The sequence below is a fragment of the Leguminivora glycinivorella genome, chromosome 2 (assembly GCF_023078275.1).
Source record: "Leguminivora glycinivorella isolate SPB_JAAS2020 chromosome 2, LegGlyc_1.1, whole genome shotgun sequence".
Classification (NCBI taxonomy): Eukaryota; Metazoa; Arthropoda; class Insecta; order Lepidoptera; family Tortricidae; genus Leguminivora; species Leguminivora glycinivorella.
Genome location: NC_062972.1, coordinates 10,114,407 through 10,129,973, shown reverse-complemented (window position 1 = coordinate 10,129,973; position 15,567 = coordinate 10,114,407). Strand labels below are relative to the sequence as shown.

The 15,567-nt window shown below is 36.1% G+C and overlaps 1 protein-coding gene across 3 annotated transcripts in view; it reads right to left on the bottom strand.

The window, feature by feature from the left end:
* Positions 1-12,453, bottom strand: part of LOC125234258 (autophagy-related protein 16) — a 246,859-nt gene extending 234,406 nt beyond the window's left edge. The window contains exons 1-9 of one of the 3 annotated variants that reach the window (XM_048140473.1): positions 12,148-12,453; positions 11,722-11,832; positions 11,010-11,175; positions 9,487-9,649; positions 7,800-7,888; positions 6,708-6,758; positions 3,557-3,716; positions 3,056-3,161; positions 2,520-2,665 (exon numbers count right to left, since the gene is read on the bottom strand). In XM_048140473.1, the coding sequence (XP_047996430.1) occupies positions 2,520-2,665; positions 3,056-3,161; positions 3,557-3,716; positions 6,708-6,758; positions 7,800-7,888; positions 9,487-9,649; positions 11,010-11,175; positions 11,722-11,832; positions 12,148-12,241 (1,086 nt within the window). In that variant the 5' untranslated portion in view covers positions 12,242-12,453. Of the gene's footprint in view, positions 1-2,519; positions 2,666-3,055; positions 3,162-3,556; positions 3,717-6,707; positions 6,759-7,799; positions 7,889-7,976; positions 8,189-9,486; positions 9,650-11,009; positions 11,176-11,721; positions 11,833-12,147 lie in introns of those variants that run through there. The other 2 variants (XM_048140480.1, XM_048140488.1) reach the window with 2 other exon arrangements.
* Between the last annotated feature and the right edge of the window lie 3,114 nt (positions 12,454-15,567).

Here is a 15,567-nt window from a genome sequence, read left to right as displayed (position 1 = left end):
AGAATGTCCTAAGATAATATTTATTTATTTTATTTATTTCTTTAAGCTTCTGCGCATATTTTTTTACAAATTAATTGAATTTCTGACCATTCTCGGCCTCTGTTGCTAAATAAATGTATGGCAATCGTATTGTGATCTAAAAAAACATAAGAGCTTATTAAAACCTGGGTACGTAGCAAAGTTCACAAACGCTTAAGATAATATCGTTATAGTAGCTATCTATCTCTATCGTCTTCCGTATTGGCGCGACAGAGCCAGACTGCTTTTCGACCGGCGTCTAGCGTCAACGATTGTCATTCGGCTAGGCCGGCTGATCAGAAATAACGGATAATAAGAACAGCAAGCGTTCGATGCACGCATAAAAGTTAGTTGACGCATAATGCATAATTAATTAAATTATAAGCTATAAAACTGGCATGTGACTTGTTTTATAATAAGATTGAACAGCTTAGTACCTAATTACGCTCTCGTAAACACATAATTATAATTGCCGTTGCTAATGAAAATCTACCAATAAATGTACCTTATAATTTATTACTTATAATAGGTTTAATTGTTTAATTTTGACGACCGGTACAACTTATACGGAACTATTGGTAAGCGAATCAAACTCGTACGGCTTTCAAGATACACAAGTTGTAATAATACCAAAATTAAATATTTGAATTCAGTCCAGACTGTTTATATATGTAATAAAGACTAATATATTTGGTTGCTTTCATTAGGCATGGCATAAATAATAATGAATTAAGGCTGCATTTCCACAACAATGTGCAAGGATACTGAATGGACGATTTTTCAGCGAGTTGTAAAGACGCCACGAAAAACTACATTACCATATTCACTAACTTGAAATAAGATCGGAGTAAAAGTGTAAAATGACTATTTTGGCAGCAATTGCAAATACTCTTCGTTATGCTATGACATTCAAACATTACGTTTAAATAATGTTTTTGTTCGCATCCAGGTAGGCACTAGCGTTGAAAATGGCATGAAAAATACATGTATTTTTAACATGTCGTTGTACAACGATACATTTTTCAACGCCTGTAGGATAGCGTAGTGTGGCGATCTCTCGTGTCAGATGCCGCTCTGGTGACCTGGAGACCTATCTCTTTAGCCACCGAAGACGTTGCTATCAACCTCCCCACAACACATGATTTACTGGACGCTGCTACAATCATCTGCAATACATGACGTGGCCAATGATGATGATGATGTAATTAAGTACCTCGAAACTCTTTCCTTGTTCACATTTTATAGATAATAATCATGTAATTTACACATTTAATGATACTAAATACGTTTGGATACGGATTTAATTGTTTTCAGCTAGCGTATAAAGGTACACACGATATATGCCCCGTTGGAGTCGAAGAAATGCAAGTCCACGCATAGGTAGACCACCTACCTCCACACCTTATCGGCGTTGGACGCGACTAGCACACCTTATTCTTTACTATCCTTAATGCCGATTTAATGAAACTCATCCAGGTATGTAATATTGGTTGAGTACCAATATTACATACCTTTCATAATAGAAAATACCTTTCATTTCACTTTACCTTTAGCCGCTGATCTACGACGGTTCACTAACGAAGTCCTGAAGAAGAAGTAATGAAGCGATCACGAGTGGAATTTCACGCACATGACGCCCGCATTGTTGGACCCGACGAACAAGTCTTTTTATGCAGTTCTAAATATCGATGGAATACCTAACCCTGGTCCTACAGGTCATTTCATGAAAGCTAGCACGAATAAAATGAACAAAGTTTGATTGTTTGAGTGTCACCTGTATCGTTATACGGTCGTAACTGTCAAGAGCTGGTCTGTGACGGCTCACACATGGCTCGCGAAGTAGTACAAGGTACGCCCCGGTGGAGTTAAAGTCCCCGGATAATGACGCCTGCGTTCGACCGACTAGCGGGCCTTTGTTCTCCACTGGGCTAAATTCCGACACTTATCCTGCCCAACTCGGTGTGCCCAACTGGCTTGAAGGCTATATATGGGGATAGGGTAGAGTGGCGATCTCTTGTGTCACAGGCCAAGATCCTTTTTGGGTCACTGAGCCAATGAAGTAAGTAAGTAATACTTATCCTACGTAATATAGAGGTGACTCACTCTTAGCCGCTGGTCAGCGACTGTCGACACGCGAAATCGTTGGAGGCGCCCACGAGATACGCCTCGGTCGAGTCGAAGTCTACTGACATAACGCCCGCGTTGGACCCGACTAGCGTGCCTTTGTTCTCCACTGTTATAAATTTCGATGGAATAACCCTTGTCCTAGGTATATAAATTATAGTATCACTTAGTGACTTACCCTTAGCCGCTGGTCAGCGACGGTCCACACGCGATTAGCGAAGTCGTTGGAGGCACCCATGAGATACGCCCCAGTGGAGTCGAAGTCTACTGACATGACGCCCGCGTTCGACCCGAGTAGCATGCCTTTGTTTTTATTGTACTAAATGCCGATGTATTAACATTTGTCCTAGGTATGTGATATAGTATTAGTCACTCACCCTTAGCCGCTGGTCGGCGACGGTCCACACGCGGCTAGCGAAGTCATTGGAGGCGCCCACGAGATACGCCCCGGTGGAGTCGAAGTCTACTGACATAACGCCTGCGTTCGATCCGACTAGCGTGCCTTTGTTCTCCACCGTGCCCACTGTCGGTCGAATAGTACGTTTAATATAGGTAATGTATTAGTTAGCAACATTAGAACAGGCACCGGTAGATTCTTGTGGGCCATTTTTAAGGCATGTACGAATATGTAGGATGTAAAAAGCTAAAAGTATTATTTCACACGTAAATATCCCATGTTGTGTTAATAACTAATTAAATGATAAGTCCAACAACTTTAAAACAAATCAATAATCACACGATGCATTTTCTGATTGCATCAAGGCGTTTGACGGAGTAACGTTTTGATAACGCATTCATTGAACTCATTGGAGCAATAATATTGGTGTGTGAGTATTATGGTATGAGCGCCTAGTGATAACATCAATGAAGGCGAAAAAAAGCAGTGGGACACTTATCAGATGAATGCACTTACTTTTGGACACGTCCCATAATTTGACTTTTCTATCCGCCCCTCCTGTTGCTAACGTCCGTTCCGTCGGACTCCACTTTACTGCATTCACGTCGCCTTCATGCGCGTCCTGAAAATGACGAAAATCATTGTATTAATATCTGACACTGCATCACGAGAGTACTTATATTATATGCAATCATTGAAAATAACGAGTTAATATGAATAACAGTACATTACTACAATATCTTAGAACTACTTAAATATCGATAATATGAGTCGATTCATATTAGCGCTAATTTAAGAGCCCCAAACGCTAAGCACTTGGGACTGTTCAACAATTTGATAATGCGTCTTGGCGATGTAGGCGTAACGAAAACTCTCAAAGGCACGTGACTGTATTATTTCATTTAAATGCACAAAACGATGGTTTTGATTAGTACTATTATGCCTTTAAAAGTTAGATTTGACATGATAATGAAGGACACGTTCTATTGCGGCGGAAAATAGATGATATGTACTTACAAATCGTAAAGCAACTTTAGTCGGCAATGTTGTGGCATAATACGGCATCGAATCTAAGATTTTGTCTTCAGCCGAACTACCCGCCGAGCCGATGCTACCTCGACTACCGCCTTCCCTGGCCGCTTCTTCCAATTCTCTTCTTACTCTGTCGCTCTTTTTTCTGGAAAAGACGATAAAGGCCTTTGATAAAGTATTATAAAATTTTAAAAAACAACGTTCGTTGATTTAGCCGAAACCCGCGGAGCATGGTTATTTCCGAGGAAGCTCCTTACTGAAAGCACATGAATTAGATCATAGCAACATGCTAACCTTAAATATAAGTGTACGAAGTGAGTAAAAATAACACACCACAGACTGTTTCATTCACAATCTCATATTTAGAATTTGCATAGAAGAAAATAGCACTGAAGTGAAATTCATGAAATGAATTGTAGAAATATTGACGGAAATGTATATACTGGTACCTACACAATAATCCCTAAAAACAAACATACTGGAATAATAATGTAATATAGTTTTTATATGTTGAAGGTTGTAATTTTTTTTACGATACTTGAAATTAGTGAGTACCTACCTATTGAACTCGTGCATCAAAGTATGCAGTTTTATAGTACGCAAGGCTTATGCCTATTACATACCCGAATACTACTGTAGAAAAAAGGTACCTATATTTATTTGGAAAGGTATGCCAAATTGTGGTTACATACGTTACAAAAATATAAATTCTAATGTTGAATTCAAACACTCATTTCAGAGTAGGTATTTTACATCGTATCCTATTTATCGCTCTTATCATTCTTCTATAATATGCATAACTTAATTTGATCACCTTTATAGTAAAGGAATTTCATGCCAAAATGCAAAATCAAGATTCATGCTATAAAACTATCAACAAAATCCAACAGCCAATCATGCAAACATAAGTACAGCAGTATGTGGATTCCCATGACTTAAAAGTTCTTATGGTATGAGTATGTTTATGTATATAATAAGTATAATAACTAATAACATCCTTCCCATCTAAAATTCCAATATGAATTACTTTTCATTACATATCGTACTACTTTATCGCACTAGTGCGAGAAGTGGCACTTTATGTGTCGAAATTTCTTATATGTACTATGTACTATGGGCGAAAAACGTCGTACTATACTCGTACACACGCAGAGTCGTGTATCGCAATACACTAATTGTAACGTCCGTATATGTATTATATTACAGCACATAAAGCATAAGAACCCTTCAGGTCTGGAACGCCACATATCTGTAACTAAATATTATCGTATGCAAAAGCGAATATAATTCAAAATGATGACAATACAATCGAAAACAAATTATTAGTATCCTAACCCTATTTTAACACCTTCTTTATATTTTTAATTACCTATTACCTATACAAAATACATTGCAAGAGTAACAGATTATCCTATATCTTACCTATATATTAATATAATAACCTAAGACCTAGTGATAATAATCCGCTTGTAATATCGCAATTGAGACGATGCCCCATATGATGTTAATAGTGAAAATTTGACCGAGTTGATAAAGAATTTTCAAGATGTAGCCAAGATATCAGTACTAGAATCGCAATAGCTAAACAAGCCTTCAACAATAAGAAACACATTTTCAAATCGAAAATGTGTAGGTACTACCACAAAAAAACTTTTTATTAAATCTTATATCTGGAGCATCGCATTATACGCCTGTGAAACGTGGACAATGACGAAATGAGATAGAGAGAGATTGGAAAGCTTCAAGATGTGGTGCTGGCGGAGAATGGAAGGGATTAGTTGGACAGAAAAAATATCAAATATTAGAGTTCTAGATAGGATTAAAGAAAAATAAATATATTAAAGACTAGTTGGACATCTGCTACGACACGACCTATTTCTCAAAAACATCGTAGAAGGAAAAGTAGAAGGAAAGAGGGGAAGAGGAAGACCTAGGAGAAACTATTTCACCCAAATTAAAGAAAAGGTTCAGGTCGTGTCGTACCAGAAGGTGAAGGAGTTGGCAGAGGACAGGACGAGTTGGAGATTGCTCCACCGACAAGAGCACAGCTCTTAAGTTAGAAGAAGAAGAAGTTCTTTATATTGTGGCTTCGTTAATGTTTCCGGTTCCTACATAAATCGCTAACAGGGAAAAATATAACAAAATCTACTCATTCGACGTCGCTTGCAATTTCAATCACATTCTGTGCATCCCGAAACCACGTCTTCAATCCAATTTTGTGCATCGAATCTTCGCGCATATAGTTAGGTACATATGTAGTGCGAAAAGAATCACCTTCGTATTGTTACGGAAACGTACGAACGTGTCATGCTATTTCAGTCAGTCTCAATACAAGATGTACCTACCTGCTGACCTTGACTGAACTAGCATGTAATACAGGTCTAAACCTAGTTCAGACTACAGTCTCTCACAAAGGATTTTCAACATCTTGTTTCACCTATTAAATTGTTAATTTAGTTAATTTTAGTGTAAAATTCGGAATCCTTTGTGAGCTGATAAATAAACATTTTTATTTTATTTTTAATTACGAACACCATTTTAATTCCTTAATCAAGCGACGCCTTCAATTTACCACATAAAAATAATCTTGTTATTTCGAATATTAGTTAGGTACTCAACTAATTTCTTTCTAAGGGTGTACCGATTGCCAGCTATGACGAACTACGTACACTGTGTACAGTGTACCTACTCGTTTGCTAGTTTTATACTAAGCACTAACTAATCTGTAATTCATTATAATGTTATTCATGCAAACAAAACTCTTCACCTTTTTTGCAACACAAATATTTCGGCAAATAGGCAAAATGTGAACTGGCGGTATAAAACTACCTAATCATATAAAATTATATCTTTAAAATGACTTCCTTTCTTATTCATACATAATTCAATCCCATTTTAGTTTAGATTTTATAATGTTGGATTAATAATTTTGTGACAAAAACAGTGAAAATGAGAGAAATCAAACAGTACACATATGTATAACCAATTAAATGTACATACATATAAATTGAAAATGAGTCAGTTTCAGAGTGCAGTTAAGACATAAATGGGCCACTTCATGAAGAGGTATGTTCAATTATGAACGCCACAATGCCTTCAAACCACCACATCTGCATTCACATTATGCCAAACTCACCCGAAACTAACTCTACCAAACGTGTTGATGAAAAACGCGGTAGGGCTTGACCTGTTGAAGAAATTAAACAAAAAGAAGCAAAAACAAAATCATGAATAAAATGCAAGCTTTCTAAGCCGCATGGCACACACACGACCCACTCTAATCACAACACGAGGCCGGTAGCACAAATTGACTAGCCAATGTGCGTTCCGCGAAGTGGCAACGTGTGATTTAGCACAAATGACAAGGAGTTGTGATGTCTCTAACACTTCATTCAGTTACGGTTTAGAGAAGCTAAATAAAACATTACAGGCATACATTCTACGGTGCAGTATACAAAAATCTTTACAACATACAGTGAATTAAATTACTTATACTATTCACAAGCGCATTGACTTTGCTATAGACCAAATGCCTAGGGTTGTAAATAGAAAAAAAACCAAATGTTTTTTTTCAGAATTGTGAAAAAAAACATGAAAAAAAACCGAGCACCATGGTTTTTTTTCTAAATATGGTTTTTTTTCAGATGAACAAATAATATGACAATAACGGTTTTTCGTGAGTTGTAACATGTTTCAATAACAAAAACGTACATTTTAACTCAATGAACATTCAGTATAAAAAGGTTTATTGGGGAATCCCCTATGCTGCGTGTAGCGTGGAGAGGCCGTGGTGTTGCCAACAGTAAATAGTGATAACTACCAACTACAAATTTCGTAAAACTTACTTTTATAAGACCAGAAATTAAAGTTATTTGATTAAATTCGTTTAATAGTTAACATTAAGTCTAAAAAACCTTATAAAAGTATTAACTACTTTGCAAATTTTCAGATTTCGTACTTTAGAAAAAAAACATACTCCAGAAAAAAAACTGTTTTTTTTTCACGGTTTTTTTTCATGTTTTTTTTCAAGCCAGAAAAAAAACCGTTTTTTTGCAACCCTAGTTGCCACACAATAATGCCACAATTACTGATTTTTTATTTAATCGGTACATCTGACGTAGGCAAAAACGTAATGATCTTACCTACTGCAAGTAAAATTCATGCTTAACTAACACTTAACTAAGTTATAAATTGGATAAAATACTACGTAGGTAATTTGACATCTTACTTGAGAAAATGCTCGTTCTCTTCGTTCATTTTATCTGCATCTTTCGATTTGTATTTGATGAGTCTTTCAACAAGCGTCCGATTTTCGTCCTGAAATTAATAATGTAAATCACTGTAAAGCACGTTCGTAAAATATGTATACTATACTATAAAAGTATCTACAATGATAGTTATGTACCCTCCTAATGAAGATTTTCTTCATAATTAAATAGCAAAGTGATAACTGACACAGCACCGACTTATTTAAAAAGAACACCAATTAAAATCTCGAGGTACTTTGTTCGACTAGCGGCAATAGTAAGTAAATAACACGGTATTGTCAACACGAAAGTTCACTTTTCTCCGGTTCACTTTTCGCAATAGGTACCAAAATTTTCGCGCCACACAATCAGACACGCTCAGATACAGATTTCGGACTAGACTGAACAAGTGAACAGGCAATCTCGGTTTTGGCATGAACTGTTTATACATTGTACACAAGGGCAGCTACATAAAGTCATGTAATATAGGGTGTTTATTTTTACGTCTGCATACAATAGTTTTAAAACAGGACAACGATGTATGCATACTGTTTAAAACAGTCGAAAAAAGAGAAACATTTTTTTACACTGTCACAATGTATTTTATACTTTTACACTTCGAATATATATTATTGTTTGTTTGTTTCACGCACAATCATTCATTGAAACTTATTTGTATAAAATCGGAATCTTATTTATTACAAGGGGCAATATAATATAATCGCCAACGGTTCTAAAACTGCTACTAATTACGATTCTTAGCTGTTTACCAAATTATCAAGATTAATAAAGAGTTTTAACAAAATCTATGGATTTCATTCTGAAATCGAAAAATAATAATAGGAACAATATCGACATCCCGCTGGATATCGAAGAATAATACGTTGGCAAACTGCCACGTTTTAAATGATGCTATAAAATTTTAAAGTTCCAGTGAAATAAAATGAGATGTTACTTCAGAATTACTAGGCCAAAAATACAATATTTTGTGTAAACAAAAACAGAATGGGAGCTTACGTAGATGATCGTTCAACTCAAAATTGTACGCACGTGCAAACGTAGAATTGGAGCAGAAAATCATATTAAACGTTGTACTCTACACCTAGTATCTATTGCTTGCTACGCCTTGTATGTTTTGTTTAAGAAATAGCACAAACGTAGTGGATTTGCGAATGTTGAAAATAATTGAAAGAGCGTACTTCGATCCCGCGGCAAAGCGATCAGTCTGCTTGTTTGCCTCCTATGTCATAAAACCTCTAACTCCCTTATTCATAAACCATTACTAAAAATAAGCGGCTAATAATCGTTTGTCCCTTTCCGGCGTATATGCATGATGGAAAGGGCGAAACGATTTTTATCAGCTTTTATCGGCTTGCCAAATTTAGTAAATTTAGTAAACATATGAATAATGGGGTAAGGGTTTAAAGGTGTGCTTCTGTTCTTACTACAGACATAAGGTAAGTCCAATTTTACGATAAGAATTAAGATATTAATATAAATAATTTAGATGTTAAGAATTAATATCATTAGGCAATCAATTTTAGACACAATCATAAAGGTAAAATGGGAAAATGTCCATGGTAGTTGTTGGTTCCAGGTATCAGTTTTTTTTAAAAGTAATACATACTAGACTTGTACTTCATCTTTCCTAATTGCAAATTATCATACCTGTGCTTTCCTCAATTTCTCCTCTATTGCTGCAAATGCGATTTGTAAGGCTTGGTGCTCGTCTCTCAGTACAGTGTTAAGTCCTTCTAATTCAGTCATATTGTTTTCATAAAGTTGTATCTCGGCACGAAGAGAAGCTATCAAGGCAGTGTTTTCTGAAATACTGAAGAAAGAAGCAAAAATGTTGATAAATAGTTTTTACATAATACAAAACGGCAAAGAACATTGTTTTTCGTTTTTCAATCTAGTATGATCGGTAGAAACCTGATGAGCTGATCACATGCGCATTGTGTAAAATTTGTTGCAGGCTTAACCCTTTGACAACCAAAGACGTGAAAACATGCGGGCGGCTGCACAATGTTAACCTTTATGCACAATGTTCAAAATTACAAAATAAGTTTGATTTAAAATGTTTAAGCATTCAGCGAGCATTGAGCAATAACAGAAGAAGAAGGCAGTTTGCACTTCTCTCCAGTTTTTGAGTTCTGGTTCACAATTACTTTATAATAATTATGTTCATTTTATTTATGTTCATAAGTCATAACATTATCTCACTCATACATCACGTCAGAGATTTGGTTCCGCATCAGTACTACAACGACGGGAAATCGTAAATGCTCAGTCAGTATTAAATTATGGGTGCCGCACCCAAAGAGTTACAAAAGATATTTTAGAGATATTCCGCGAATTCGCAAGAAGCGCTTTGCTTCTTCTTTTCTTATGCGCACTGCCAAGGAGTGGAATTCCTTGAAGGCGGCTATATTTCCGCGCTCATACAACGTGTTTCCGGTATCACTCAAAACCTCAGACACCCCAACAGATTTTTATTTTTTTAAACTCATCTAGAGTATTCATCTTTTAATCTGATGGTTACTTTTTTTTTAAAATGAATTTTTAGATTTCTGTACAGCTCTACTTGACTTTTAGCTCTACACTCAATAAAATAATTGCTAACTACCATCATAAAATTCATAAACCATAAAACTATTTATTTGTGTATGTTACTGCAACGACATAAGGTTTACCAATAGACAGCTAAGATGTCATTGTAAAACACTTTAAAGCTTTGTCACAGTAAACTTCAAATTGGACAGGTAATCGCAGTAAACAAATTTAAACCCAATATTCAGAATGACAAGGTTGTAATTAGGTACGAGTTCAATTTGTTATGACTTATGATAAACATTAAGATAGTTCAATTTGTTATGACTTATGATAAACATTAAGATTAAACTGACAAACAACATCAAACTCGTAGCGGAAAAAATAATCGCCCAAGTAACCAGCCAGTATTAATACCCCTAAATACTGAAAAAGGTAAACAACCTCTAGCAATGCGATATACACAATGTTGTCTTCGGCATCTTCTGGATGAGCTCACTCCATAGTAGGCCACGTCTTTGCCTTTGGCTAGTCTGTGGCCAAGAGTAAGCTCATTTATAATATAATAATAAAAAAAAAGCCTTAATCAACTAGTAATAGAAAATAAACGAAATCATGCTAATAATGTGGCAAAAACTTACACTAAATCCTTTGCTTGCAACTGTTTCTCTAAGTCATGAACCTTAGCATTTAGATTTATAATCTGCTGAGCGCTTTCGCCACGTCTCCGATGCAAATTCGTGAGTTCTTCTTGCTGTACCAGAATTTTCTGTTCTAAAGCTTGCACCCTTTCATTGCTGCCACCACCTGCAAGTAGTTTATAAGTTTTGTGTAATACTAGAATTTACTACACACATTACTATAACATTTCTAGGTACATTTGGAGCCAGATACATAGTTTAATCTATATATTTCAGTAATTCAAGTTACTATAAACAGAGTTATAAATACACAATCAGTTCTGCTTCTGAATACTTCCAGATTTGCAGCATTTACAAATTTATTTAAATATGCATATTCAAATGTCACATTACTCAATTATTAGTCATATTTATGAGACTGCATCCCTTTCATCATCCTCCTTGCGTTATCCCAGCATTTGCCACGACTCATGAGAGCCTGGGTTCCGCTTTGACAACTAATCCCAAGCTTTGGCATAGGCACTACTTTTTTTAGAAAGCGACTGCAATCTGACCTTCCAACCCGAAGTAAACTAGACCTTATTGGAATTAGTCTGGTTTCCTCATCTTCAACGAAAAGCGACTAGCAAATATCCTGCATCCCACTAAAGAGTGTAAATACCACTGTGTACTAAATATTAGGATGTCAAGTTAGAATGAAAAGAGTACAAACCTGCACTTGATAAACCATTATCAGAAGTTGAAAACCTTATCCTCTCATTAACCAGCGTCAACTGAAGATTTTCATTCTTAAGTGTGTTGACATTGTCAAATAGACGGCTTTCTGAAAATTATTAAGTACAATTTTAAAAATACATTTCATCTTTTCTATAATTGATAATAAACGGGTTGCAAAAATTGCAGCAACAACTGTTGAAGGATTTTAAATTCTAATAAGAAACAGTACCTAAGAGGAGTTCTAATAAATAAAACTGGATGATACTCTAGCCCTGGGTTAAAATTATTACATTTATAATATGATGTTGGTAAAACGATATTATATTGCAACTTATGTATCACATTGTCGTTATGTATCTAGAGAGTTATCTATTAGGGAAAGTGTAGACAAAGACAGGAGCCAAAAGGTTATGTTACTTACGAAATGTTATAACGTCTTGAAAAGCTGCAGTTTGATACTTGTTTCGAGCCTGTAGTTGGTTAATTATACTGTTTCTCCACTCTCCGCCTTCCATTATTAACGAATTAAACTGTACGAAGATATCAAAACAAACATTTGTTAAGTAGCGTGTTGTACTGTATTAAATGTAAACTGTTATGTATCGAGTAACGCAAAAGTTTCAAAAGATTTTCCACAGTGAACTCCACCTATTTATTACAATTGGCTGATTATTAAACGAGTAGAACTAGTAGTAAACATCCATTTCTTTAAATTTCTCTGCATAAATCACAATCATTTTACAATCAAATGACAGTGACATTGACACTGACAGTTGTGACAGTTAATTAGTTTTTTAAGACCATCCTAGACGGGACAATTTTATGCCAATCGATTGTACCTATCTGACAAATGTGGCATTAGATAAATAAAAACATTTACTTGATTTTTGAGCGCGCTATAAGGCAGAAACACATTATTAAAACGTGACGTAACGTAACGTCGGAATTTATACATAATATAGTGTGATACGTAGTAGTTTGTGGCAGTGTGATTCTAGCCATAGAAAATACTACAATTCGATTCGACCCAACACGCGTCGCATTATCTTCTTGCGTCGCGGTTCAAAGTGTTTCATTTCAGGCTTTAGGTGATCGGTGTGTAGATGAGATTGATGCCAATTTTTTTAATATCAAGTTGATCGAGTTCCTCGGGCGGGCCTTAAGTAAATGTCGCTTATTAAGGGTCTGTTAGAGCCACACTTCGCAACGAGCAAATTTTAAAAACCGGAAGAAGAACAGAAACAAAGAATATTGTATATTTCATATAATACGTCCGTTGAGTAGAGCCGAGAAAATATTATATAAAAATCGTTATGGTCTCTGGATGGTGTTTTAGAATGTGAAATTGAGAATTCTTGAAGAATTATCTACTGGCAGATAATAAATAGAAACAGCAATTTGAAAAGAAAAAAGTTTCACGTCACCTTTAAGCTTGCTCGTTGATTTGACTGATAAATAAGTTATTTACTATTTTATAGGATTTAAAATGTGGACTAAGCTTAGTTTCAGATAGACTGTGAGTGAAATAGCTATTTCTGTGTCAGTGCTCCAACACACCACCAACACCAATGCAGATACGGTAAGGTAAGCGAATGTCGAGTAGACATCAGGCCCCGTAGCCGAATGGCATTTCTCCGACGCCAAACGAAAGCGATACGCCGCTGGCTCTGTCGCGCCAATACGCAAGCGCGATAGAGATAATCTACTAGCGCTTCGTTTCGTGAGCGTTTCGTGAGCGATTGTGCCATTCGGCTAGCCACCCTGAGCCTCTAGCCAAACGTACAACCATTGACGCTCCTTAGCGAACAATACGCGATTGACTGTTTTTTTAGGGTTCCGTAGTCAACTATAGGACCCCTTATAGGTTCGCCACGTCTGTCTGTCCGTCCGTCCGTCCGCCCGTCCGTCCGCGGATATCTCAATAAAATAAAAAGTGAAAAAAAAAATTTTTGTTAGGGTGCCCCCCTACATGTAAAGTGGGGACTGTTTTTTTTTCATTCCAACCTCAACGTGTTATATATTGTTGGATAAGTATTTAAAAATGAATAAGGGTTTACTAAAATCATTTTTGATAATGAAATAAAACTATGGAAACGGATTAAATCGCGTATAATGAATTTAAAATACATCCCGACGTTTCGAACTCTTTACAGCGTTCGTGGTCAACGGGTGACTGAGGAAAAATTAAAATGTGCAAAAGCTACCCACATACAAGAAATATTTATGCATTTGGCCGCGGAGCTTCGACATGCCAGGCAGGCGCTGTTGGCGAACGAGCTCAAGATACCGCGTGTCAAGCAGAAGGCCCGTTTGAAGATCCCTACAGTCGAGCGCCGGCCTGCTATTCTCCCTTTTGTCATAGGGGTCACATCTTGAAACGGGCTTCTATTAAAACTTATTTCAAGCCTATGAAGAAGATGTCCCAATTCCTGAGGCCTGTGAAATGTCAAACTCCTCTACAAAATGCGGGAGTGTACAGGCTAGACTGTGAGTGTGGCCTGTCATATGTGGGACAGACGAAACGAAGCATTTCCACACGGGTGAAGGAACACATAGTGGATGTCAAGCACCGTCGGCAAAGGTCTGCAGTCTCTGAACATGTCATGGATAAAGTCAATCATGCTATAAAGTTTGACAAGCCTCTGGTTCTTGCTAAGGAGAAGCGATATATAATGTCTGTCAAATGTCAAGTGAACCGTCAACTGCTGAAGAATCAATTTCTTCGACCGTACTTTAACGATTGTAAATTTAAGTGCATTAGTTATAAGGCTGTATTTAACACACCATATTACTTACTTCAAGTGATTAGCAACAGTGGTTATCTTTAAGTACGTAGTTTATTTATTATTCAAGTTAAATGTTTATCTTAGTGAATTACCCACTTTAAACTGATTTTGTTTAGCTTAGTTTAAAAAACCTACCTACCTAGATTATGTTAGATTATAGTAACATTGAATCTTAGTTTTTTTTAGATATAATTATAAGTAGGTACTTGTGTAGACTGCTCTGCGATGGTCTTGCAAATATTTATAATATGTACCCATAGGTATATATACTGTAATTTTCTCATTAAGCGAAATGTAAATTTCTTTGAGAAATAAAGTTCTTTAAACCTATATATACCCAGAATGTTGCGAGAGGCCATTGAGATCAAAAAATATCCAAACTTTAATAGAGAGGATGGCTTTACTTTACCACCGGCTTGGGATCCAGTAGTACATCTGATAATGGAACAAGCACGACGAAGGCTGTGAGGCATTTGTGTTGTATGGTGTTGGACATTTGCAGTTTTGTTCTTTGTCAAATTTGTGTAGATTAATTGGTTAATTATTTTTTAGCATAATAATGGTAATTTTTTTTTGAATATTGTATAACTAGCTTTATTAATAGTGTGTGAACCTGCCTTAGAAATCTATATTATTTGTGGTCATGGTTCGTTAATATTTCTTGTATGTGGGTAGCTTTTGCACATTTTAATATTTCCTCAGTCACCCGTTGACCACGAACGCTGTAAAGAGTTGGAAACGTCGGGATGTATTTTAAATTCATTATACGCGATTTAATCCGTTTCCATAGTTTTATTTCATGAGTAACTATCGCGGTAACCGAAGACAATATCATTTTTGATAATATTAATATTTTTTGGAAATAATCGCTCCTAAAGGAAAAAAAAACCGGCCAAGTGCGAGTCGGGCTCGCGCACAAAGGGTTCCGTAGCAGCAAACCAAAATTACAGTTAAATCAACCTATCTCAAAAACTATAAGAGATACTTTGATCAAACCAAAAATCGTTGAAAGAGTTAATTAGCATGCATCACCTCTATTTTTTTTAGAATTTTAT